Source organism: Hirsutella rhossiliensis (assembly GCF_020360975.1).
Source record: "Hirsutella rhossiliensis strain HR02 chromosome Unknown scaffold00005, whole genome shotgun sequence".
Taxonomy (NCBI): domain Eukaryota; kingdom Fungi; phylum Ascomycota; class Sordariomycetes; order Hypocreales; family Ophiocordycipitaceae; genus Hirsutella; species Hirsutella rhossiliensis.
Window position 1 is genome coordinate 1,583,443 of NW_025408671.1, and position 26,164 is coordinate 1,609,606.

Consider the following 26,164-nt stretch of genomic DNA (forward strand, 5'->3'; position numbering starts at 1 on the left):
CCTTACCCCGCCTTCAACCCCAGCCGTGTTATAACGGGGTAAAATGGCGTCCAAGCAGGCACACTATCGGGAGCCAGCCTTATCTTCTCAATAGACCTATCAGCGCGAAAATGCGAAAACCAAACTGAATACTCCAGTCCCGTTCCTCAAGGCATTGGCGGATCCTGGAAGGGGCCGGTCTCCTGTTCCATGCAACGAATACGAGAACCTGTACCCGTCCGTGTTAGACATGATGTGGCTGACGAATGAATCAGCCACACGGCGTCCGTTAGGCGGCGTCCGTAGCAAAGTGGTTCGGCGCGCATTGTCATTGCCTATTTTTCAAGCCGATATTATTACTGAATACTTTAATTGAACTGTGTAAGTACAAGCAATAATTAGTTATAAAAGAATAAAGTTAACGAAGTTACTCAATGGCAGGCAGGAGCACTTCTACACTAGATTTATAAGTTATGTAAAGGTGTTTTTATTGCTAGCTCTAGTATTTATAAAACGTCCCGGATTTCCCACGTTCTTCTTTGGAGGGGCAAAGCAAGTAACACCTGGGATTTCCCATAGTGCACTTTAGCCCGTTAAACAATGTGGTGAATACCTAATAAAAGGGACCTCTATTTACGATCCCCATCTATCCTTAACGCCACTCGTACCGAATTCCTTATTCACCCCCGAGAGACCTTCTTTCTGAGCAGTCTGCCACCAGTGCTTGTCGCCACCCGCAGATGTTCCCGCTTTGGGAGTTTGTGGCTGGGGAGGCTGCTTGGGAGGCTGCTTGGGAGGCTGTTTGGGTGGTTGGGGAACACTCGCTTTAGACCTATGACTAGGTGTGATCCTACTATTGCCGATCCCGCGAACGGGCGCTGCTTCGCAACCGCTAGGCGTGAGAAGAAGAAGGATGGCAGATGAGGCCATAATAGCGAAGAGTCCGTACTTCATGGTTATGGTTATGAGAGTTTTGTTGAGGTACTGATAAAGAGATGTGTATAGAGTTGCACTGAGGATAGATTGTCCGAGGTTTGCTTGGAATTGCTGCGTTGTGAGGCTATAACTTGTCTGAGGATTCTTAGGGGGTGGCAATTGCTGCGTTGTGAGGCTATAACTTGTCTGAGGATTCTTAGGGGGTGGCAATGGTGGTTTATATACAGCTCCTGACCGCGTCTTCGCTGCGCCGTCCTTCAGATTGACTCTGGGAAGTCCATACGAGCAAGCACTCCACCAGGTCCAGCCCAACAAACAAAAAGACGCCTAGATTCCCAATCTCTCGCATGATGAATGATTTAGTCGATTCAGGCGCGCCGGCATGTTTTTCCTTGACTCGAAACACATGTGCTCAAGGTCTACGATCTTGAATGTGCCGGGGACGGGGCAGTGGTGGACGGCATGGCGAGTCGCAGCAAATGATCAATCTGGCATCGCATGATTTGCATTATATTAACTTACGACTCTCCGTACGGCTGAGGCCTTCGAGATATCGTGGCAGCTGGTCAGGCATCATGGTGTGGACATGAGAAGATGAATTATGGGGGTTGCGATGTCTTTATGCACACTGACTGAGACGTTGATCTTGGCACCGCACGCCTCGCCGTGCCAACGAGGAAGGCTGCTGTGAAGCGTTACGACCCAGCGTGCCTGACCTTCCCCGATCAAGTGGTTTGTTTGTTCGACGTGACTGCCTCTTTCACGAGGGAGACACAGTCGCGGCTTAGTTGAACGGACAATTGTCAAGCTGGGAAAACGCTCCACGAACGATCAAAAGCTAGGACGCTCCAGTGGCTGTGCGAACGACATGAATTATTCGACAATAAGCTTCCCCCCTCCCCTTGGCCTTATACATCTGGGGTACGGAACATCTCTCGCCGATTCGTCCCCGCCAGCGCATTGGGGCATGCCATAGAAGAGTCGAGTCAGATTCTTCGGCGCTAACGCACAAGTCGGAAAACCCAGGAATGGTGCCTTGAATGTACAAATGGCTCACGAGCATGGCGCCAGCAAGCAAGGCCTGACATGGGTGGGCAGGCTATCAAGTGTTGTATCCAGGATGATGGACGAGCACGTCCAGTCCTGGTCATCTACTGCTTCTGCCATAGCGGATATGTTCTAATCTGAACTAATAAATGTGGCACTAATGGGCTATGCCTGACTACTTGCCTCCATGATCACTAAACTGACCGTAGGGCCCACACCCCAGACTTTCCAAACCGAACGGCTGGTATTAATCATGCACTCCAGTGGATCTAAGGTCGTGTCTCTAGGCTGGCTATGCATTAGCGTACTTCTTGGCAGTGGCACGACCAACGGCTCCGCCACCATCATGCACTCGAGGCAACAAATATCGTCAGCCGCTTAGACCCTGGACCACCACTCCGTATTCAGAGGAGTCGACTCAGAGGCGGCGCATGGCGCGGAGGATATGACCGCGCCACGTGATCACGATCAGGAAGACTTAGAGAGCCCATATCATGGAGCTCGCAGCATCTTGTCGGCATACCCATAACCTACTTGTCACTCCTTGGCCCCCTTTACCATTCCAAAATGTTGCTCAGTGCCATCCTCTCTTCCTCGCTTGCCGTTTCCGCCATTGCTCTGGACGTGGATGCTCTGGCTAGGGATCGCATAAATCGACTGCAAAAAGGTTACAAAATCGACGACAAGAACCCCCCGGCCTCACCAGACGGCAGGACATTAGACCTCAATTCTCCTCCCAAAGTCAATGTCTATATTGAACGCTACATAGAGCATAGTTACATCAACACTGGCAACACCAGCGACACGTTCTCCATCTCTGAGTCAACGGCAACCTTTAGGGATGTTACAGATGGCTCGAGCATTACGGCCCAGACGACAAGATCCGGTTCTGCAAACTTGGGGCCCTTGTCCTTTTCCATCTCAAAAAGCACCTCTCGCTCCGACGAAACTTCCAAAGGCGCGGCGTCATACAAGATTGCCATCCAAAAGCGAGAAGAGACCTGTGACGGCTTCCATGAATGTCGTTTTGAGTCCTGGACTTATCATGTTGAGATTGTCGGATATTGCGATGGATCTCCCTGCAAGATACGCGCCCCGATTACAAGAGAAGACGGAAACCCAGATACCAGTATCATATACATTCCTGAAGAGTTGCCCGAGGCCCAAGCCCTCGGAGCGAACGACCGTCGCGCTGTGAGTTCTATTCGAGAACGGCTTCAGTCTGAACTGGCACGCAAGTACTGCGTCAACTGGGACAAACCTCCTGAGCGAGATCATATCGAACGCACTATAGATGCATGGAGAAGCGTCACAGAAAGACCGTTGAGGCTTCTGAACAAATCTCTTGATGTTACGGTATCTACTCAAAAGTCTGCCCAAGGCCGTGGGCACTCCTCCATCGACTCCCGTGACTCCCCTTTGACAACCGACCAAACAGTGTTGACAGTGGGGACCTCTACGGAAGGCTGGACGGTCGGGGCGCAGACGTCTCACTCTTTCGACTTGTCTTACAACCGACCATCAAACAACCCGCTCCGCGATGTTGGCGGCAGGGCCGGCGTAGAGATCTCAAATTCGATACAGAAAAGCAAACAAATTACCGACGGAAAATGGACGTCAAAGGGCTTTGGGGTGTCCACGACTTGCAAGGCCGGCTATCACTGCCACTTTGAGGCCTGGGCCTTTGTTATCCACGTTTCTGGCATCTGCCGAAAACTCGATTCATTTCCCAACGGCAAACCAACTGATTTCCAGCGCCCCTGTCAGTTGGATATTCCGATTCTCAACGAGGCCGGGGAACCACACACCCGGCTCCTCAGCATTTCTGAGAAGGTGGACGATGGCGAGAGCGAAGAGAGCCCCGAGAGCGAGCAGGAGAACCCCCAAGCCGGCAAACCCAGCGACATGAACAAAGTCCCGAAAGCTCTCGGGAAGGAAGGCGACTACTGCTTGCTCGACACTTACGAATATTATAGGCCAACGGACAAGATGTATCTCAACTGGACGACGGACAATTTCGAGGAGCGGCCCAACGCACCCGATCCGGAAAATCTTGAAAATTGCAAGTACAGGGTGCCTGAAGAACCTCCAGCAACAGGAAAGCAGTGTTATGACAACGAAATTCGGGTGGGAACTCCAACTCAAAATAATGAGGAAAACGGTACGGAGACAGCTACACCCGACACGATGCAGGTGCCCAAGCTTGAGGACATCCATGGCGACTGGTGCGTCCTCGATAACAACAAACTTTACGATCCAGTGGACGACGTGTGGTGGACGCAAGAGGGCGGTCCGGGGGTTAAAAGGCCCGAGGCTTTGAAGCCGTCAGACGAAGACATTAAAGAGTGCACCGAAAGAATAAAGGCGGCTAAGAGAAAGACGCGTGCCGAATATAAGCGAGTAGTTAGGGATAAGTGCATCCTTAACACTGGCGAGGCCTACGACCCAAAAACCAAGAAATGGTTCGCCGGGCCATCTGATGAAGGGGAACTGCGGTCTGACGCAGAGGAGCCGCTTGGCCTTGAAAAGTGTCTCGAGGCGATCAAGCCCAACGGAGTCGAACCCGAATCTGGTCCGCAGGCCAAGGGTGGCGACTGCAAGGTGGAATTCAACGTCCTCGCGACGACCGTGTTCGGCGACACTATCAAGATTGTTGGCAGCAACGACGACTTGAAAAATTGGAAGACGGAGGAAGCTATATCATTGCATACTGCTCCCGAGGACTACACCCCCGAAAGGCCTCTATGGAAGGGATCCGTGTCTCTCAAGCCAAGGGACGAGATTGAGTACAAGTACATCAAGGTTAAAGAGGACGGTAGGGTAGAGTGGGAGAAGGATTCTAACCGAAAGTTCCGGGTCCCAGATAGCTGTGAAACAGCGCTTGTTCGAGAAGATAAGTGGCAATAGGGTCTATAGATAAAGCTGCTAGGGTCCCGATAAAGCGTTTAAGGCGAGGCTTGGGAAGCGCCTAAGGGGAGACGACAGACTTCTTGACAAGCAGTCAGTTATAGACAGTGCTCCCAACGGTGCAACAAGCGCGTGCAGCCCCCCTAAACAGCCCGTTCGGTGCGTGTGACTCGACCTATTAGTAGGGAGGAAACTGTTTATATAAGGTTAGAGAGATCTTTCTCTTTAAGAGAAGGCCTTTTTCTTTCTCCTTCTTTAGTCTTTAACTTATCTTAGGCCTTGGGATTCTAGCGAAGTAGCATGCATGATGGGGTATTAAGCATACAATATGTAGCTAGATGTGTTATGCTTACTTTCTTTGATTCATCTAACCTGACTAAGTTGGTATGCTTCAATGTTCCACATGCTACTTCTGTCGCTATGAGTATTCTTTTAGATAGGCGAGCCGATCGGCCTTCGCTCCTGCATATATCTAGGCTGCCTTGATCCCCTTTGGACATGCTTTGCCATGGGCGTGGGCTTCCCCACGCGACGAGCCAGGCCCGCGCTTGGACAAGTTGCTTCTCCAATAATTGTCTGCCAAATCGGCTCGCAAAGCATGATTCTGCGCGACCAGTGAAACCGTTTTTGTGAAGAACGGCCCCGTTCCTTTAGATGTAACAACCGAGGAGCGCAGGGATCCTATAAGCGATAGTTGCGGCACGCTTGTATAGTAGCCCCGAGACCTTGGTGATGCATTCGACTGGACTCCGATCGACTTAGAGCTGAGCACCGCCACCAAGCGAGTATTCTTATTGACCCGCTCTTTGAAAACGGTGCTTGGCAGCTGCATCTCCAGCATCTGTCCCCCGTAGCTCTCCGTTATTTGTTCTGGCGCCTTCTTAGCCTCCTCACCTAACTTAGCCTAGGTTTAAATGGCCATTCCCCTCTTTGCGTGACCTTCCTAGGCGGCATGTTGGTTCTCTTTTTAGGAAACTGGCATCTAGTTTGTGCATGTTGCTTGCAGGATGTCAGGTCGCGCGAACCTTTTAAGGAGGCTCGCCCTAGGCACCTATGCACAACTCCCTCCGCACGCACCACCTCGCCGGAGCAAAGTCCGCAATTCCTTCGAGTCTGCTGTGAGTATGTCCGTGACCAACCTCCGTTTCCCCGTCGACGGCACACGATGTCTCCCCAGTCAACCCTGCAGCAAGTTGCAGCAACGGAAATACAGATGGGCCATGGCCAGCAAGGCAACCACCATGGCGTGCGAGGGCTGCGTCAGGCAACTCGATTCAACTATCCGTCGAGAGAGATAATCCATCATTATTATCCCAAAAAATTTCTGCCTCCTTCATTCGCAGAAGTGGGGCGGATATTCCATCAGGATGGATCGCACGTGAGGGGATGGGGAGGCAGGGCCGCAGGGGGCGCTTGGAAGTCGTCGACGAATCCACCCGCCGCAACCTCGGCTCATACATGATCAGTTCATCATCACGCCTGACTCTACAAGCTTGCGGCATCTGATTCGCGAGAAGAAGGAATCGGGATTAAACGAAGCGTCCAGGCCCCGAGCAGCCCGGTACAGGCCATTAGCAATCGCCCCAAGCGATCCAGCCCACGACCAAAATGCCAGACAACCGCGGCAGCAACCCCTCTCTCAGCCTCACGCCCCTCAACCGCGTCATCTGCCCAGCACTCAATCTCATCCCGCCCAGAACCCCGCCGCGCCTCTTCGACTCGGCCGTGCAGCACTTTACCTCGATCCCCTGGTGCGCCGACCTATTGCTAAACGCTCCCTCCGCCGCCACCGCCGCCGCCGTCGCCTCCGCCGTCGCCTCCGCCGCCTCCTCCCACCGCCAACCCAACCCCTCGGCCGCCATCGCCGCCAGCAAAGGCACAGAAAGCCCCGTCATCCCCTTTATCCCGCAGTGCTTCAACCCCGCCTCGGACCGCCACGACCAATTCGTCGGCTCCACGCTCGCAAACGCCCCTCGCGCCCTGCGGCACATGCTGTGCCTCTTCCGCCCCGACGATGCCCACCACCTGCGCGACCCGTCCCGCCCCGTCGCCCGCGTCTCCGCCCTCTTCTCCTTTGGCGATGGCCTGTCCGGCTACGAGGGCCTGCTGCACGGCGGCATGGCCGCCACCATGATGGACGAGACGCTCGGCACCATCAACGAGCTCAACAAGGCCCTCGCCAAGGCTGACGCCCTGTTCGACGCATCCAGCGTCACCGCCTCGCTCAACATTACCTTTCGCCGCCCTATCCCCGTCCAGGGAGAGGTCTGTGTCACGGCCTGGGTCGAGAGCATTCAGGGCCGAAAGACAAATATGAAGTGTGAGCTGACCGGGCCGGACGGCAAGGTTCTGGCATCCGCCACGAGCACCTGGGTTGCTCTCAAATCAAACATGTAAGGTAGACGAGCCGTGCCAGCGCAAGCTGAACCAGGCACGTAGGTTGTGATTGCTGCCGAGCCCCATCGGCCCTTTTTCAAACGCCGAGAGCCTGATCTTCAGCCGGCCCTCAACTCTCGCGTCTCGCCAAAGCCAGTGAATTCGCGGCACAGGTGAGCAGAGGCGTGATCAGACAAGGCCCAGTGGAGCCGCCCATGGATATACATTGGAGCCAGAGCACATTGCAAACACAGTCGCCATTACACCACGGCCTGCTAGGACTGGCATACCGTGTCATAAAAAAAGGAAAAACCAGCAGCTAAAAGAGAGTAGAGTCGTGGTCCTCGTCAAGCCCCGCTGCTCTCGCCCTTCTTCCCGTGCGGCACCATATTGCCTACGGCATTCTTAATCTTGGACGGATCTTCCACCGCCGCCAAGGCCGCCTCCCTCTTGCTCTGCTTGCCCTCTTCCCAGGCTCCGTCCCGCCTGTCGAGCTCGCTCTCGGCCGAGCTAATGCTGCTCTGGCTATGATTCATGACCACGTTGACGATACGGCCCTCCTTCTTCTTGACGTTGCGCTGCGTCTCCTTGAGCTTCTGCAGCTCCTCGTCTTCGCAGTGCATCGTCACGATCCCCAGGCCCGGCAGGTTCTTTTCCAGAAAGGTCTTGAGATCCGGCAGGATCGACTTATCCGGGCGATACGTCCCCGAGTCGTTGTCGATGGTGAGCTGGTAGTAGGCCGGGTTGCGAGGCGGCGCTTCCTTTGGTGGCCCCCCGGGGATATCGTCGGTCGGATGGACCTTTTCACGGGGCTCCGGGTCCTCGGACGCGTCCGGGTGCTGGAGCCGGCGCACGAAGAACTCGCCGGAGCAGGCAATGTAGGTTTCAACGTTTGAGTGCATCGTGTGCTTGCTCAGCAGGTCGATGCCGAATTCCTTGCCCGTCTCGGTGAACCGCAGCAAGCCGTCGAGGGTCAGGACGTAGGTGAAGAGCCTGCCGCCCTCGTCGAAATGCGCGAGCCGGAGAAATTGCAGCGTCGCCTGCTCTGAGCACGGCTCAAAAGTGCCTCGCTCGGTCGTCTCGTCAAAATGGTATACGCGCTCGTGCTGCTTGTGCAGCGCCGTGTTGAGGATCTTGCCCCGGAGTCCGGTGGAGGAGAACATGGAGGCTATGACGGGCCTGAACTCGACGTATCGGTGATAGAGCTTCGGCGGCACGGGCCCTTGCAGCTGCATCTCGCAGGCCTGGAAGCTGTGGGAGCAGGGTCGCATTAGTCTTATTGACGGATGAAAGTGCGCATACACTTACTCGTATTTCTTGCTCTTGGGCTTCTCATTCCGGTTCGAGCCCCCAGACTCGTCGTCGTTTTCGTCGGCGTTGACCTTTGTGCCGACGATGCGCCCAATCATGGGACTAAAGTGTTTGACCCACGTCGTCGGGCCCAGCGTGTACATTTGCGCGTGCGGCGGGTCCGAGGGCCCGAGAAGCTCGACGCTGATGGTGAGTCTGGGCGTCATATGCGCGTCCGATTGAAGCAAGCTGGCGAGGCCCTTGAGCAGGTACGCCTTCTTGCTGATCATGCGCTTCTTGGCGCCAAACTCCTTGCCGGGCGGCGGGAAGCCATCCCACTTGTCGAAGATCTGGGGCACCCTGACGGTGACGTTTCCGAGACGGTCGTCTCCATCGCGCGAGTCCTCGTCGTAAAGGCGGCACTTGAGGATGAAGCCCGAGGGCGGCACGTTGGCCACGACCCACTCGTCGTTCCATTCCGGCTCGAGGGTGCGCCTCAGCGTCTTTGTGCGGTGCGTCAGGTCTGGGTCCTCCTTGTGCCGCTTGGGGTTGGAGGCCTTGAGCGTGGCCGTCAGGTAGGGATCCGACGAGGCCGTGTTGAAGTCTGCGGGCGGCAGGTTGGCGGCGCAGCGGAAGCAGAAGCGCACCGTGTATCCCTGGGGCGCGTCGGGCAGCGGCGTCGTGTCAAAGCCCCCCGGCGGCCCGCGCTTCAGCTTGATGCTGCGCTTCAAGGACGAGCCTTGCTTGGTGGGCGGCTTGAGGGCTCCGAGGTGCCGTGACGACGACGACTGCTTCTTTTGCGGGCTCGCCGCAGACTCGGGGGAGACGCCATTGGAGGGGTCTGGAGAAGCGCCTGCCATTTGCAGCAGGGAATTGGCAAGGGCTTTCGAAAGTCTAGAGGACGAGGCCTCTGTGGGACGCCGACGAGCCGGGTGATGGGGGGGTTATGCGTACAGCGCGAAGGGCGAGGGCGAGAGCAAATGGGGCGGCGACGCTTCGACCGGGTTCGAGGAGCTCGGCGGCGATGCAGGGCGTGCTGTGCTGGTCGATACTTGTGGAGGAGGCTGAGTCGATAGGCTGATGACAGGGATAAGCAAGGGGAATTGGAGCAGCCGGTGGTAGGAGTACAGTCGACTGGCGGCCCTTGGATGGACATGAGGTATATTCGTAGGATTATGGCCATCCAGTCCGTAAGATGAAGCCGTAATTAAGCCGCTCCCCAGCCAACCAAGGTACGGTACCTCGGCAAATGGGCCACGTGCATCGATAGAAAGACAATGCGCACCTTCGATTTCGCCTGGCGGGTCCAGAACCCTCGGAGTGACGTCACTGCAGATGCCGAAGTGCCGGGCCCCCCGCTACAAGCCACCAAGCCGAGCCTGAGCCACCCACTTCCCCAGCGGATCGGCAGCGCTATACTGTACGTGTGCTACAGGGGGCCCGCGCCGGTGATCCCGTGGGGCGCTCGGGCAACCCGGCCAGGCGGCACCGGCTGCTAACGGACATTTGCCGGCGGTCCAACTCGTCCTCCACGGACACCAAAGCTCTCCACGTCGTTTCCCCCGCCGGCCCCGAGCAGGAACTTTCCCGACCTTGTCGAGGATTCCTGCGCCAAAGTGCGTCGTCACTGGTCGATTTTAGTGCGTCGAGGGAGGAGCAGAATGTCGAGCGAGGGAGGGACTGTCCGGCAATGAGACATACCGAGACTCAACCCGGGGTTTTCATAATGATGGCCATGTTGCGGGGGGGGCTCGGTAGGCATTTCAGCTGCGCCTCCACCTCGAGCCCGTTGCTGAACCCCGCCGCCTTCCCATGCTCGCCCGTGTAGATGCATCTCCAGGCAGCACCACCTGCGCATAACAAAGCCAATGCTCCATTACATACAGAAGAATAGCAATGCCAACCATGTACAAAAAGAGAAAGATGCTGTGACTGGATGCAGATGCTGGTCAGGGACCATTCCCACTCACTCCCTGGCCGCTACAGATACATCCTTTCGAATCCAACCACGGCCCATTCGCCCGTCTGCGTGTTCAACGTCAGGTTGGTGTGCTTGACCATGCCGTCCCGGACCGCGCCCGACTCCACCCGGCCGTTGGCCACCGGCCGATCGAGGTGGTTCTGGCCGGCGCTGATGGTGAAGTTGGCGAGCGGGAGATCCCACGGATTGCGTGTCGCCACAGACGGCGAACCTTTGGCCCGAGAAACGCGTGTTAGACTCCCCTGCCTTGGTTCCACGGGGGTCGATGGCGCGACGGACTTACCGTAAAACTCAGCCCTCGTCTGGCCCGGCCTCACGTGTAGGATGAAGTAGCCGCGGTAGTAGCCCTCTTGCCATTGCATCTCGTCGTTGCGCCTGATCATGCCTCGTGCACTGTCGCCCGCGACAGGCTCTATCGGACCATACTGGCCCGTGGACGTGACAGCCGTGCCCGCAAACTCGACGCCGACGGCGCCTCTGCCCGTCTTCTTGTCATAGGCTTTGGTGCCGAGCCACGCCAGGTCAGAGACCTACCCGTTGTCAGCACATTAACCATATCTGCCGACTGGATCGCCACGGGCAAAGTAGGCCACCTACCCAGTTCTGATGGCTGTCGCCAGCCAGGAAGATATTATTACTAATTCGGTTATCGAAAATGTGCTTGAGAGTGCGGTTGCGGTTGGCGATGTAGCCCTATGACAATCGAGTCAGCATACCCTCACGTCTCTCCCGACGGGGTGCTGGGACACGAACATTCCAATCATCGCCGCTCATGTCGCCCTTGTCATTGTCAAATACCCGCGAGAAGACAATTTGGTTGCCGACAATGCGCCAGTGAGCGCCTCTGTCCTGGGATTGCTTGAGGGAGTCGTAAAACCAATTCTCTTGACGGGATCCCATGAGAGTGCGACTGGGGTCGTCGCGGATGAGATCGATGTAGTGGTCGTTCCAGCCTACAGCCTCTGTCAGCCCCCGCTTGTGCCGTCGCGCGATGAGAGCCGCAATTACCAAGAGTGGTGATGCTACGGTCATAGTTGCGGGTGTCGAGCATGATGATGTCCAAAAGCTTTCCCATCTGAAACGACCGCCAGACACGAAGACCGTCGTCTAGGTCGGTTTGCCTGGATAGGGCCGTCAGTCGGCTGCTCCGTTTGCCACTTGCTGTCAATAGACGTACCGGATTGGCATCCATTCGAAATAGGCCCGCACGGCGTTGACCTTGCGAGTGTCGACGGTAACCCTGGCCCCGCTCTTCATGAAGGAGTCTTCCGTGTTATTGAGGCCGCTGAAGCCGTCACGGAACCCGTTGTCGGAGAACTCTGCTCGGCGTGAGCTTTACTGTCCTTATAGCAAGTGACTGCCGAGGGAGTATTGTGACTAACCGTGATCGTCCCAGGTCGGGATCCAGGCATGATTCTTGGAGAGTAGTTGCAGGTCGGGGTCGGTCCGGTACTGGAGCTCAGGTCAGTTTCGTTTCCTGCTTATGGGGACACCTGACTTGCTTGGCCATGACGAGAGCGGTAGTCGTAGAGGTTGAACAGCACAGCGCGAGGGATGGAGGCACGTTCACCGCCGGCCTCATATTCGTAAATGTAGTCTCCCAGGTGAATGACAAAGTCGTGCTTGTCCTTCCTTGCAGCATTGCCGTAGGCATTGAAGTAGCCGGTTGCTGGGAAGGGGGTTGAGGTCAGCAAGGTTACCGATGGCAGCCTGAAAAAGGTCGGTGGGCAGACATACGGAAGTTACTGCAGGAGAAGACGGCAAAGCTCATCTCCGAAACCTCGTCGTCGGGACGGGGGGCAGTTTTTGTGCGGCCCATCGGGCTCTTCTTGTCGGAGCCGCAGACGTTGAACTGGTAGTTGTACTGAGTAAGAGGCTCAAGGCTACGAGCCTCAACCTAAACGGACCACGCTTCAGCCGCGGTTTCAGACAGCTGGGAGAGGGCACGGCAACCTTGACAGTGTAGTCAATGTCTGAGCTCGTAAAGACCTGGCCGCTGGCGACAAGCGAGTTGGAGACATCGGGGTCGTCATCGTCGTTGCTGGTGAAGACGCTCCATTCGAGACAGATGGGATTTGGGTTGGCGTTGACGAATTTGTTGGTCTCGTGGCTGTAGAGCGGAGCGGCGCCGTTAACGGTGATGTCGCTCTTGTCAGACTCGCTGGAGGGGGCAATGCGAGTCCAGAGAATGACGCTCTCGGGCCAAGGGTCCCCGGAGGCGACGCCGTGGGTGAAGCTCAGCTGGGAAGGCTCGAAGGCGACATTGCCGCGCTTCCACGACCGGCGGTCAACCAGGCCGACGTCGATGCCCAAGCTCGGGTGTCGACTCGAGGGGCTAAGGTAGTTGATGTTGCCGTCGAAGCTGGCGTGGGCGGCAACGACCAACAGGCCGGCGAGTGTGAGGACAGGAGGGAGCATGCTGTCTTCAAAGACCCTGGCTGCTTGACATTGGCAAGCTAGACATCGACGAGCAGGGGCGGCCTCGAGGGTTAAATGATCGCTGGGGCGTTAGTGATTCTCCGCAAGACAGCCCGGCCTCCTGTCGAGGGCGGTCGAGTGGCTGGTAGCAGCAAGCACAGTCGCCGCCGCGGCAACATTCCTCGGACGGGAGGTTGCTGCTCGGCCCACGTTCCATGTCGACTTGGAGCCCGCAGTCAAGCTTGGTCTGTCGCCGTCGATTGTCGAGGCTGCGGGCGAGAGAGTGCGATCGGCAGGGCGCCTTGGCTCAACCAATTGGCGCGGGTCGTCTGCCGCAATTTGCTGGCCGTCTGCACCGATCGACAGGGACCGCGCGGGACAAGAGCTCGGGTTGGGCTTGGGTGCGATGCGTGTCGCCAAGTTTGGCCAAAGGTGATTTGAGACCCTAATTTGGACAAGCAGCATACACGAGCCATCGTAACACGACGGCCTCAGTGGCACGCGCCGACTACTCGCCCATGCACTTCGTATACCATGGGTGACTCTGCATCTCATGCGGTCCAATCCCTCTCCTCGCGGGATATAACCAGATCCATGGGTTGCACCATGACACATCCGACACACTCTAAAACTCGTGGTGTTCTGGGCGTCGGCCGTTTCTGATCCGGTACGACACCGGGTGAGGACCGCCGGGGCCGAGGATATCGGAGACATATCGCAAATGCACTGGTTTGGCTCGATCTATTGTCCTTTCCCAAGTTTTGCCACGGAGGCCTGAATGATTATAGTCGAAGTCCGTGGGGCCATGGAAGTCGAACAAGTGGGCATATTGCTGTAACTTGTTCATGCCCCAGCACGCAGCCCGCGCCATCGTCATCGCAGCAGCTCGTTCCCGAATTCAAGTGGACTTTTGCTTCACCGGCGCATAACTCGTCCGTACTAGTTCCGTTTGTCGATGTATAGACGAATTGCCGTCCCCTCAGTGTGCCTACCCTGCTACTGGTGTACCAGGCCGGCTCAAAAGGTGCGAAGATGTATTCAAGGGGCTGTGAGAGCTCGCAGCTCAGGAACTACCGCTGCTCAGAGCAGTTCTGTGATCGGATTAGGCGAGCTAGCTTCGTCTATATATTAGCTAGTTGCCATACTGGCAAGAGTTACGGGTAACCTGAGTCAGTCATTGGGATTATTACCTTATGCTCTAGAACAATTAAGTTTAGACTATATTTATGCTTGACACTTTAGCCCTTTCTGTAGCGACACGATCGACGGTTACGATATGCCAAGCTAACGGGACTGGGGAATAACTAATTACTGCGCAGCCTCCTTGGGAGATTCTTCGGCCCCTACTCTTCACCCTGTTTAGCATCCCTGTGCTTCGTACCAAGGTCCATTCTGAGCACTCCTTGCCGGGAGTTCCTAGATTGGGTAATCGACGGAGGGCAATAATGAAGCGCCTGTGTTAGCCGGCACACAGGTTTGGCTAACCGGCACACAAAAAAGGTAGGTAGTGTGGCTGTCGCGAAGCGTGGCCTGATTTCGCAGTTCTCGGAGATATCCCTTGGCAAGAAGGATCAAGGAAACTAAAACAACCGGTGTAGAAGAAGGAAGAAGAAGCTAAAAGGAGGTGCAGAAAGGAGGGTGGGGGCAAGAGGGGAAGCAGAAGTGGCGATGGCTTCCTATAGAGGTGGTGAGAGATAAGACGGATATGCCGGCAACGGCTAGAGTAGAGGGGGAAAACCGGCAAAAAGCTCAGTAGTTGAAAGGACATTAAGGGCTTCCCTAAGTAGGATTTTCTTTATTAATTAGGATACTAGATAGATATAAAGAGGGGCGTTAGATATAGGAAAGAATGAGAATTAAGGTAATATAATACTTAATCCCCTACCGTAATTATTGCCTTTTAAAGATTTAACTGATTCTGACCTACCTATCTAACCTCTTATTATTAATTTTACCTTCATATATTTTATATATACTTCTTATATGTCTCTTCGCGAGAAGTATCGCCTTTTCCGTCTTATCTACGATTGCGTACGCTTTGCTATATTCTTACCCAGGGTCTTGGTTTTAGTCTTCGGCACTTAGCGTACTAGAATTTATGTCTTTCCTGATATCCGCCGTTTCACTTTCGCGATATTCGAGTTGACAAAGGGTCTTGAAAGAGTGGGATTTATGGAGCGCGGCGTCGTATACGTGGGACAATCACGGACCTGATGTCCTTATTTCAGCTGCTCTGCGCGTTGCCGTTTTATGACTTCTCTGTCGTGGTTGGATCCGGGCAAGACAGAGGTCATCCACTTCACGAGACCCTGATATAAGGGGACCTGCCGTCGGTCTGGCACGGGCCCGTGGAAAAGAAACCACAGCAGGACCTGTGCTGGCTCGGTGTCTCTTACGACAGGAACCTTGCGTTCCGTACACATGTGGAGAAGAGGGCTGCGAAGGCGAGCAGGGTCGCCGAGTTCCTCCAGAGCCTCTCAAACACCCGGCGTGGAATCCCTCCCTGGTCGACACGGCATGCGATCACCGCCAGTGTCCTCCCGATCCTCCTTTACGGCGCCCACGTGTGGCATCCCGGTGGGCTCCGGCCTGTGTGGGGATCGTCCCGCCAGGTTCCGCCGCGAATAGCCTAGCTAAAGAATGGGATCCAGCAGACCCTAAACGTGGCGATACGTGCTATCGCCCCTGTCTGGCGTATCACCATTGGGTATAGTAGTAGTAGTAGCATTGATTACCGTCTGGAACATCCCTATAAGGGCAAAAGCCGTGCTAGGCTAGGTAGAGTACAAGATAAGGGTACTCGCCGGAGACTCGTTGAGCGTTCCTTACTTCTACTCCTCTATCTAGCAATTTTTGGACTCTGGCCGCATGGACTCTCAGGTCTCTCCCCCGTCAGCGGGTTCTGGACACGGCGTCAAAGCCGTAATAGTAGTCGGCCTTCGGTCAGAGCCGGGTGACTAAGAAAGCCCACGCAGTTAGCTAGACCATAGGCCCCTCGTGAGCCTACGGGCAGAAACGAAGGAAAGGAAGAGAGAGCGTGTGTTAACTGGGCCGCAGCCCTGAGCTAGTAGCGGTGGCAGATCCGATCAAAGAACTCTGCCTCCGTCACTAGCCTGAGGAACCGGTCGAATCCCCTTCCTAGTGCCTCGTTGATAGCCTCGTCCGCTGTGGTGGCTAGCCTTGTGTGGTGTCGCGTGCCTACTTCCGGCAGTGGAAGGCGATTTCCTCCTCCCGCACGAGCATTCGAGGCGAGCCTCTTCGTGGTCGAACCTTGGGTTATAAGCTGGTAGAAGGTTCTATAGGGAACGGTGGAGTGGCTGATGAAGATGACGACACAAGTCATGGGCTAACTGTGTGAATATGGGGATCAGACTGTTAGAGACTGGTGTACCCTGCGTGATAGGTCTCTTAGGCGCGTGACACCTTATGTCTCGGCGACTGCCATGACAGGCATATTGGGCGGCCTTCTTTGGATTGAATTCGCGGGAGTACGGATAATCCGTTGCGGCAGCGGCGGCGGCGGTAATAGCAGGTGTGGAGATATATTGCGAAAGGCTTCACTTTTGATGTAGGTGCGTTGCGTTGATACGACGTTGGGACATTGTGTGGGCACGGGATCTGGCCGAGCAGACGGACTGAAGGAGCAGTTTGAGTGATCCAAACGCACCCGGGGTAACACAAACTAAATCCAAAGAAACCCGGCTTATATTTTTAAAGCAATCGATGTATCCTTGGCGGGGTAAATCCGCTTCGCTGGGTGTTGGCGGGTTGAGTCCAATTCGCCGTCTTGGAATACGAGTCGTTCACACTGCGAATGGCACGTAATGACGCTGTGCAGCTAAGCTCAATACGAACTACGTCTTCTGATCATCGGGTTACATTTGCTTATGTACATTTCACCGAGTCTCAAATATAAATACCCAAGCTTATCACAGCAAAGTTTGGACGGTTTAAACAGCTTCTTAATATACCATCTCTAATCTCCAATTACTGCAGTACCTCGGTCACCAACATGCATTTCGCCAAGACATCTGTGGCCGCCCTCACGGCCGCCCTCTTGGCCGCTACCTCAGCCTCTGCTGCTGTCGTTACGAAACGCGATGAGACCTGGACTCTCGATGGACTGCACCGTGACTGTGCCAAAGATGGTAGCCATTGCACCTGGAGCTTCGACATCGACAACAAAGCCGGCGAGAAGGCTCCTTGCAAACATATTGTCAAGTCTCAAGGCGGGAAGCCAGCATCGCAGTCTCACGGCGGGCCTACCTTCTGCGGCGTTTACCGACTCGAATCTTCCTGGGATAACTCCAACGGTCCTGACAAAGCCTTCAGTGTAATCGGTGTGCTGGATCAAAGCAGAAAGGTTATTGGCTTTTTCGGCTATGATGATGCGGAGGTTGCTGATGGACGGGTTGTTACTCCTGATCATACCTCCGTTATCAAGCCCTTTAACCAGAAGTCCATCCTTTAATCGCGCCCAAAATTGAAAGATGGATTGCGGCTGCTGGAGAAAGCGATGCCAAGGCATTTAGCGCCAATATTAGAATTAGAATTTGGCATCCAGGCCTGCAAGGAAGGTGTCAGACAGTCTGGCACGATAGCGGCTGTGCAAAGCGACCCAAATGGCATCAGTTAATTTATGAGAATTATCTAAGCAATAAGCAGTGAGTAAACGAGCTGCACGGAATTATATAGCTCTTTATACACAAATAAAAGGCTTATTGCCTGCCTGCGCATTAGCTATTACCAGGCGGCATCAGCGGTTGCGTAGTAATATCGCCACTTTATAGGCTTGATATGCGACAATCTCTTTGCCGTCGGCACCGCCCTAGCCAACGTCGCCTCCGCTGTTGGCAATGCACGCGTCGTCAACAACTGCGTATCTGAGGTGACCACCTCGTCCGTCGGCAGTAGCGTCTCGGGCCCCTACACGCTGTAGAAGGGCGGCGTGTATAGCGAGCCCTTTACGCGGGATCCCTGGACCGGCGGCCGGGCCATTAAGACGACCATCGACCGCGATGGCCTATACACGGGCAAGCCGTAGACTATCTTTGCGTATAACTTCTAGGGCAATAAAGTATAGTACGACCTAAGCAACGTCTTTAGGAACGCCTTTTAGGGCTATCGGCTGCTCGTGGCTAGTGGGGATGGATGCTTAGTGCGATGCTATTGTATTATAGGAGGACGGCGTTCCCCTAGCCGGTAGCTAGGTTAAGAACTACTAATGTCGCGAAGCGTGGCCTGATTTTGCAGTTCTCGGAGATATCCCTTGGCAAGAGGGATCAAGGAAGCTAAAAACAGGTGCCTTTTAACCAGTAATTAGGCACGTTTAATTACTTATCGGGTAGACCAAAAAGTGGGTTTGTGTGGCGGGTCAAGGGGCAGCGCCGATACCGCATAATACTTGCGCATATTCCCCGCCTTGACTGCACGCCCCCCTCTGCGCGCACCTGCTCGCCTTCGTGCAAAGTGAAGCTATGCGCACCCACGGGCACGAAGACTACTTATGTAATTTCTATATATTCGAGCTCAAGGCTTCAAGATGCGTTATTTCGTCGAATTAAGCCCTGCCTGCCCGCCCGACTACTTGCCTGCCTGCCTGCCCGTCCCTAGGCGACTCGAATTATATAAACCAGAGAGAAAGTTGGTCTCTACGCCCTTGGGTCCTAGTCCTACTAGCCCATACTGTTGTTGCGCGCAGCGTCTTGACGCATTACAGGCGGATCATGGATGTTGGCACACGACCGCGACCTCCATGCGCGGAGACGATTTGGGTGAGGTCATTTTTCCAGGCCATGCTCGCGCTGTGGAGGGTCAATCGCACCGAATGTCTAGGCGAGACGAAGAGACGGTTTCGGGCCCTCCGAGCCAATATTTGCTGCAGCGCAAGCCCCAATGGATGTCAAAACTTGGGCAAATGGACATGAGTACTATCATTCCCCACCCCCTTTCGGAAACTATCGAGAAGAGGGGGCCCTTCGACCCTAAGCCCGAGAGTCTGCCAAAAGTGATGTGGCGTGATAATTAACTACCCGTTAAGTTGGTTAGCCGCGCCTGCCTTTAACCAACGGGTAAGGATATTAATAAAGTTAATAGCAACACCATTAAGAGTTGTATAATGTAATGATGGTGTGGATCCCCCGCGGCATCGTCTCCTCGTCGAGCTGGCAGCTGAGGCCCTTGCCATCACCACTAGATCCGGGAGAATGGTAAAAAAATCTTCGGAATCGATATGAGCGCTTATTTCTTTACAGAATGATATAATCTTCGTATTTTAGATTTTGAGTTCTCGTCATTTCTCGTCTAGTTCAAATGTTGGACTTTTTTTGGTGGAGATTTTTGTGGTATAAACCACATTCACCACCACAAGCCGCGCAACCGTTCCGCCCACAACAGCTCACGGAGCCCGCATTCGCACATGCACCGCGTCTACGTCTAACCGAGTTTCTTCTCTCGTCGCACAAAAATTGGTCGCATGCTGCCAATGGCGCTGGCCCAATGAATTAGGTGCCCCAGCGGAGTCGCTGAGAAATGTCGACATGGCCATAGAGCCCTCCAGACTCCAGAGGCAACCAACCAGTCTTGAGACATTGGCCCCATCAATATGGGAACCTTACTCTATTGAGCAAAAATGGTGTGCAGCGGTTGCATGGTGATGCGGCCTGGTAAAAGAAGACTTGGGGGGCTCGTGATGGATTTTCCGCGTCTCCCGAAGTTGAACGAGACGCGGCTCGCCTGGATCGGCATGCTCACGCGCAAGGCGGCAGAGAAGCTGGATGCAGACACTATGCCGGAGAATGGCCCCGTGAGCCAGCACAGCGTCGTCGGGATGGAGCGCGGAGCAGGCTGCCGAAATCAGGACTCGAGGACGTCAAGGGATTTATCAGACTATAAAAATGAGAAACGCCACGAGGGAAACGATGAACAGAGCGGCATCAAGATTCTGACAGACACTTTGTGCATACCCATCTGAATATCTCTCTCTGTTGATATCCCCCACTGGAACCATGGTCAGCTCGAAAAGCGCCCTCTTGCTCCTCGGATGCACCTATGCAGCATCCGGGGCTCTGCTGGACCCCCGTGATGCCAAGCCCAGGCCGTTGGGCGGAATCGAGGAGCGCCAAGTGCCCTCGCCGGTTGTCGAGACGCCGAGTACGTCAGCCCCAGCATGAAAGAGACCTTGAACTGACGCAACGACGCAGCCGCTGTCGTGACGCCGCAGCCGGCTTTGCCCAGCATGGTCAAGAACTGCGACCGGTTCCATCTTGTCAAGCCCGGCGACACGTGCCGGCAGGTTGCCGTGCGGTACGGACTCACGACGGACCAGTACATGGGGTGGAATCCGAGTGCCGGGCCCGAGTGCACGACGCTCTGGGCCGGCTACTATTCGTGCGTCGGAGTCCGTCCCAAGCCGCCTGGTCCCGTCCAGAGGCCGCAGCCGACGCAGCCCACCATCGCGCCCAACTGCAACCAATTCCACCTCGTCAGGGCGGGCGAAACGTGCAACCACATTGGCGCCCAGTACGGCATACCGCCCGACAACATCATCGCTTGGAACCCCAGCGCGGGCCCAGACTGCACGACGCTGTGGGCTGGCTACTATGCTTGTGTCGGCGTTGACAAGGGATCGTCACGCCATTGATTGCGTCTGAACGCCTCTTACTTCAAATGTCTTGGCATCGTCACGCGCAGACCTGTTTGGAAGGTATGGTACTGTATTTAAAGTTGCATTCTTTTGACCGCTTCGTCGGCGGCGAAAGGGGGCCCCACCTCGCCCTCGGCCCCTCTCTACACTCGCTTCCATATAATTCTTCCTCCCATGGCCACAGCCGAGACAGCAACCCGATGAGTGGCATTCCGTTTCAACACGGGCTTCAGAGTCGGTGTATGCCTTCCAAGGCAGCGTAACATCTACAGACGAGCTATCTCTCTCGGTTGCACAAGACCAGCTAGTTCTCCATTCCTTATACTCAATTTAAATTCATCAAGTCGTTCAATCAATCCTGATATACCCGTGCTCCCCTATGCCCTGTTAAAACCCCCCTGTTATTGGAAGAGACTGGTGGTCTCTAGAAGGTTCTATGATCATGTCGACATTTGCTATATATGACCTGGCCTTCTACTCCTTGTATAGCTAGATATTCCGTCTTTCCCAGTTCACGTTGTATTGACGTCAACGTTCTCTACCATCTTACCCCCTACCATTAGCTCATCCCCCCTTTAGCTTAGCTAAAATCGCGCCGGCCTATATATATTAAAAAGAGAGACAAGTACGTTAATAGTCCTCTAATAGACCTATTGGTCTATTAGTTAAAATATTACGAAATTAGTCGAATTAAACCCCTCTATTAATAGCTTAGTATAACGGGTCGGCCCTAGAATAGCTAAAGCGGTAGTTCTACTACTATCCGTTGCTGCGGGGCAGCCACTTAATCGGACCACCATCCTCGCCGCTTGCGCACGACCTCGCCCGTAGGGATAGTGCGTGATGACGTTAAAGCTCAATTCGCTACGCTCTGTTGCCCAACAAATCAGCGCACCACGGTCACATGTTAACTCAAATCTCCAACTTTCGTCCCTCAAGGCTCATTGTGTAAGGGTTACCTCTCCTGCCGCTACTGCCTTTGTCAGCCGCCTTAACTCTCCAGCATCGTGCCTTGAGGAAGGAGGAGATTCAGGACTTTGCCCCGCAAGGACCGTCAGACGATTGGCCGATTTCCCCTCAAAAACCCCGCTTCTGATTGACTACATCCCGCCTCTGGTTGGCCCCCTCGCACGCGCGAGTGTTAACGTCCGGAGCCTCATTGCAGTCATTCGATATTTCTCTCATATCTGCAGCCGAACGGTTTTACTAAATAGGTACTACAAATGGACTCTGATACGGTTGACTTAAAGCACGAATGCTCCGAGTTTAACACATCTGGTAATTATTGCGACGTTTGCAAGTCTATCTTTTCCGTCAATGGTTTCCGTCAAGTGCTCGAGCCTGGCAACGGATTCCTACTTGGTAACTTGGCAACACTAAAGAGGAAAGCGAGAGGGGATTGCCCGCTCTGCAGGGCCATCTTCGGACACCTAAGAGGAAGTCGCTTGTTCCGTCGCCCCTTTCGAGAGGACTCGGTGCAGGTAGCCATTCGCATTCTCGCCAAGTCGAAGCCTGTCGATTTTGTTCAAGCCATTCCAGTCGGCCGTCACGAGCATGTACTATCTATTAGCCTACATTCTGATAAGTTCGCGGACGTGGTCGAAGATATCAAGTACGAGTTGAATATTTTTACGCACAAAGGTTCACTACTCATATATTTTCTCCTATTTTCCCTTCCCGGCTATACCTCTACGCTTCTCCATTTGACAGCGGTTTGCTAACCCTAGTAGATGACGCCGCAGCGGCATGGATTACCAGCCGTCCCCCGGAGCTTAATGTCACGTCCCAAATAACGATTGCACGGGCTAAAGCTGCCATCTCCAGATGCGAGACACATCATATTGGATGCTCCGCACCTAAGCTCTCCAAGCTTCCCTGCAGAATCATCGACGTCGGAGGAATAGCATCGTCTACCGTTTCTCTTATCGTTACCGACTCAAGTGGTGAGCTTGGTGAATACTTAACCTTGAGCTACTGCTGGGGGGGTGTTAAAGCACCAATCTCTGCGCTCAAGGACAACCTGGACCAGCTGAGAAATGGCATTGCAGTGTCTGCCCTACCACAAACTCTTCGGGATGCTGTACAAACAACTCGAGATCTGGGCTACCGATACCTATGGGTCGATGTTCTCTGCATCATTCAGGATGACTTGTACGACAAGACCCGAGAAATAGGTGCCATGGCCGAGATATATCGAAACTCCACTGCGACTATTCTAGCAGCTATGTCTAGCTGCGTGGCAGAAGGTTTTCTACAAAGTCGAACGCTGCCGCCATTTCTGACAATTCCCGTCGAGTTACCGAACCGCAAGACTGGCCATGTCAATATTGGCCATCCATGCCCTTGGGCGCACTTTGGTTGGCATATTGACCCTCTGAGCAAGAGGGGGTGGACGTTCCAAGAGTTTCTACTGGCCAGACGCGTCTTATTTTATGGCCCATATGAACTCCTTTTTCATTGCCAGGAGCTGGGGTTCCGAGCTCTTGCCCAAAGCTACATCAACTATCCGAGCAACGAGCAACCGTCTTCAAAAGTATTCTTCAACTCGTCCGACAGGCACGGGTCCTGGTGCGAACTTTTGCGCCAGTATACGTTTCGGACCCTTAGTGTCTACGACGACCGACCCCAAGCGATCGCTGGAGTTGTCGTAGCTCTCGAAGAAGCCTGGGGTGATAGGTGTGTGTTTGGGGCGTGGGTCAGCTACTTTTTGGAGCACTTGACGTGGTTCAACGTTGCAAACTTTCATTTGCACCCATCTTTGGAGAGGTCTAATCGGGCACCATCCTGGTCGTGGCTCTCAATAGATGGACACGTCGCTATTCTCTGCAGATCCAAGCTGCGGGCCGATTGCACCATCACCACCAATCTATTAGATGTGGCCAAGGGTGCGAAACTTACCTTGGCTTGCAGGCTGATTTCCCAGCTCGAATGGCCGTCCCTAGAGTCAAGTCGCTTTACCATTTACTGGGACCTCGAGCAAAGCGGCGAGGCTGGAGTCAAGCCCTGTTTCTACCTTTACCTCGGGAGCGAATCGTATCAGACCTCGGAGCAATGGTTCCATGCTTTTGCGCTAATAACTATCGAGGAACAGACAGATGTGCTTCGCAGAATCGGTATAATCGATATTCACACCCGCGATGTGGCAACAATGAGGGACGTTGAGAAAAAACTCCAGACAAGACGACACGTTGCACTTGTATAGTGTAACTTATACCTTTCAAAAAAGCCTTAACTGGAACTAATATGCCAAACGAGAACCAAGCTTGCTCCATCTACCCTCTGAAGCATCGACTTGTCCCTCCTGACATGGGCTATGTCCGGCATGGTGGACCCAGTTGTACTGGGTCCAGAGTGTCTTGCTCCGGACGTGGCCCTGCCTGCGTAGTCTCAGCTAAGCCATTGTGTAACTATTCGGCACTATTCCGTCGTAGGAAATGGGCGGGCTTGGATGTGAAGCGGGCATTCGTTCAAGCAGAGCAATAGACAAACATGGACAGACATTGCGGCTCCAGAGACAGGCCGTCTCGGAAGAAAACTAGCGAGGCCGTAAAGGAGGCAGACGTTTATGAAGACGGTGCGCCTTACCTGGTCGGGGATGCAACCAAACCCGGCGGGGACAGCAGTGTGTTCCAGACTACTATAGTGGGGGGACAAAAGTTCCGGCTGGACCTACATACGCGTCGCGTTCTCGCGTCGTCTACATTCTAACCCTCCCTCTTTAAATAACTATTATTCCTTTAAATACTAGAGCCCTTATAAGAGAATAAGGATTATTACCCTCTTTAATTATAGGTTCTTAGCTGCTACAGCGGCTTATAAGTGAGTTAGAGTTAAAACGCATCTTATTATTTTTAGAACTAATATATAAATCCTATATAAGTATATTTTATTTTTTATATAATATAATATCAAGTATATAGTCTTTTTCTTCTATATAAGCTAGTATATATAACTTCCTATAATTATATAACTATAACGCTCCTTTACTATATAATAGTATTTAATATCTATCTTACAAATAAGTTTAACTAATACAAAGCTATTTAAATTTAATATCTTAATTAAATACTTTATCTATATTATACGTAGCTATAGAGCCCGGGCTTTCCCGCGGTCGCATTTAGCTGGAGTTGTTCAACGTTTGAATCGAGGGGCCTCGCTGAAGCGCTTGTCCGAGACGACTATTGCTTTCTTCCACTCTTCAGCACAAGGGTAATGAGTGATTGCCACTGCCTTTCCCCACAGAAGCCCTACTAAGGCGCGTCGCCGCCTGGCAGCAACAGTTAATTGTATTGCCGTCTTCAAAGTGGGTTTATGACGTTTATATGGGCCTCACTTGCTGCCTTCCACATCGTTGATTGTTTTATCAATCAAGCCGTCTGCTATGACACTATCTCATTCATTTCGGTCATCGAAGGTCTCCTTGCCAATGTAACGGCCGGCAGCCTTACCATGGACCTCACGGTTTACCTTTCTGGCAAAGAAAACGGTGAGGTTGATTGACTCCCGCCCGTCACGGATGGATGGTGTATTTGTGTAACATCTCGTTCTCGAAATTGAGATGTATCCGGCGGTCTTCCTTGATGAACCATGCAGGACAAAGTAGGGTGCGTGTCCGTATCTACGAAGAGAGGGAGGTCATGGAGCAGGCAAGTGCTACGTATAATGTCCACCTCGGAAATGCCTTTACCAGATAAAGGCTTCACAAAGGTCTCGTGGTTCAGTCTCTCAGGCCCTCGGGCAGCTTTGCAGTCGTTCCGGAACTGCAGACCAGTGCGTGCTTGAGGTGATGAAGAGCGCACCATCTTCTTCAGATGTTTCGTAGATGTTAGATCGATTGCAGATGGAAAGTGGCGAGGGAGCCTGATTGACCAGTGCATTCTCAATCTCGGGAGTTATGATGGGCCTGAAGCGGTGCTGTTCGTCGTCGTGTCTGACCGAGATGTTCCCCCTTTCTCCGATGCGAATGACAACTCGTAAGCGGCCGGCCGTGGAATAAATAGCGCACAATATTTAGTTTAAACTCTCTCGGTTAACTCTACTTCCCCGGGCAAGCGTAAGCATACAATCAATATAGGATCGCCCTGATGGCACAGTATCAGTATTGGCCCCATTTCGATTGATCTTTGAGGCATGTTGACTTACCAATAAGTAGAATTACCTATCCCGGCTTGACATGCAAAGGAGTCTAATCGTAGCCCAGAGTTGTAAGCTAAATATAGTTGAAAGGGAACCTTACGCTCTTCGTTGTAACCTTTCAAAACCACGGATCGATTCATACTCAGAGTGAGGCAAGTAACGATAAATTGCGCAATGACTGCTGTTTCATGTCGTTTATGAATACTATTGTGCTGAATAGTAGAAGCGCCTTTGCTAAACATGGTCGCTTAAGCATGTGTGTAGATCCTAGGAGAACCCACTGTACTGTGACGGCCCGTACCTGTGCCTGTAAAGAAGTTGCTTGCTCGTGTGGCACATTCGAACTACAGACCGCATTACATCGATGGCCAGTCTGAAGGGGTTACCGGCAGCGAGCGACCCCTGCTGATGGGTTTACTATGGCAGGCGTCGCGAGGGATACGCCA

The 26,164-nt window shown here is 53.7% G+C and overlaps 7 protein-coding genes across 7 annotated transcripts; 5 read left to right on the forward strand and 2 right to left on the reverse strand.

Moving 5' to 3' along the window:
- Positions 1-2,529: 2,529 nt before the first annotated feature.
- On the forward strand, positions 2,530-4,869 carry HRG_05346 (starch binding domain-containing protein; the record flags this gene model as incomplete). Its single annotated transcript, XM_044863817.1, has 1 exon — positions 2,530-4,869. One exon carries the CDS (start codon positions 2,530-2,532, stop codon positions 4,867-4,869), a length of 2,340 nt encoding a protein of 779 aa, XP_044720349.1.
- Positions 4,870-6,477: 1,608 nt separating this feature from the next.
- On the forward strand, positions 6,478-7,266 carry HRG_05347 (thioesterase superfamily domain-containing protein; the record flags this gene model as incomplete). Its single annotated transcript, XM_044863818.1, has 1 exon — positions 6,478-7,266. One exon carries the CDS (start codon positions 6,478-6,480, stop codon positions 7,264-7,266), a length of 789 nt encoding a protein of 262 aa, XP_044720350.1.
- A 326-nt stretch (positions 7,267-7,592) lies between these two features.
- Positions 7,593-9,395, reverse strand: HRG_05348 (c2 domain-containing protein; the record flags this gene model as incomplete). Its single annotated transcript, XM_044863819.1, has 2 exons — positions 7,593-8,496; positions 8,554-9,395. The coding sequence occupies 2 exons, from the start codon at positions 9,393-9,395 to the stop codon at positions 7,593-7,595; spliced, it is 1,746 nt and encodes a 581-aa protein (XP_044720351.1).
- Positions 9,396-10,515: 1,120 nt separating this feature from the next.
- HRG_05349 (phoD-like phosphatase domain-containing protein) lies at positions 10,516-12,934 on the reverse strand (the record flags this gene model as incomplete). The annotated part of the gene is made up of 11 exons (XM_044863820.1): positions 10,516-10,727; positions 10,800-11,046; positions 11,114-11,209; positions 11,270-11,469; positions 11,525-11,637; positions 11,694-11,835; positions 11,899-11,968; positions 12,019-12,185; positions 12,254-12,413; positions 12,470-12,626; positions 12,675-12,934. The coding sequence occupies 11 exons, from the start codon at positions 12,932-12,934 to the stop codon at positions 10,516-10,518; spliced, it is 1,824 nt and encodes a 607-aa protein (XP_044720352.1).
- Positions 12,935-16,946: 4,012 nt separating this feature from the next.
- Positions 16,947-17,405, forward strand: HRG_05350 (uncharacterized protein; the record flags this gene model as incomplete). The annotated part of the gene is made up of 1 exon (XM_044863821.1): positions 16,947-17,405. One exon carries the CDS (start codon positions 16,947-16,949, stop codon positions 17,403-17,405), a length of 459 nt encoding a protein of 152 aa, XP_044720353.1.
- Positions 17,406-19,941: 2,536 nt separating this feature from the next.
- HRG_05351 (uncharacterized protein) lies at positions 19,942-20,576 on the forward strand (the record flags this gene model as incomplete). Its single annotated transcript, XM_044863822.1, has 2 exons — positions 19,942-20,086; positions 20,137-20,576. The coding sequence occupies 2 exons, from the start codon at positions 19,942-19,944 to the stop codon at positions 20,574-20,576; spliced, it is 585 nt and encodes a 194-aa protein (XP_044720354.1).
- Positions 20,577-22,803: 2,227 nt separating this feature from the next.
- Positions 22,804-23,781, forward strand: HRG_05352 (uncharacterized protein; the record flags this gene model as incomplete). Its single annotated transcript, XM_044863823.1, has 1 exon — positions 22,804-23,781. One exon carries the CDS (start codon positions 22,804-22,806, stop codon positions 23,779-23,781), a length of 978 nt encoding a protein of 325 aa, XP_044720355.1.
- Between the last annotated feature and the right edge of the window lie 2,383 nt (positions 23,782-26,164).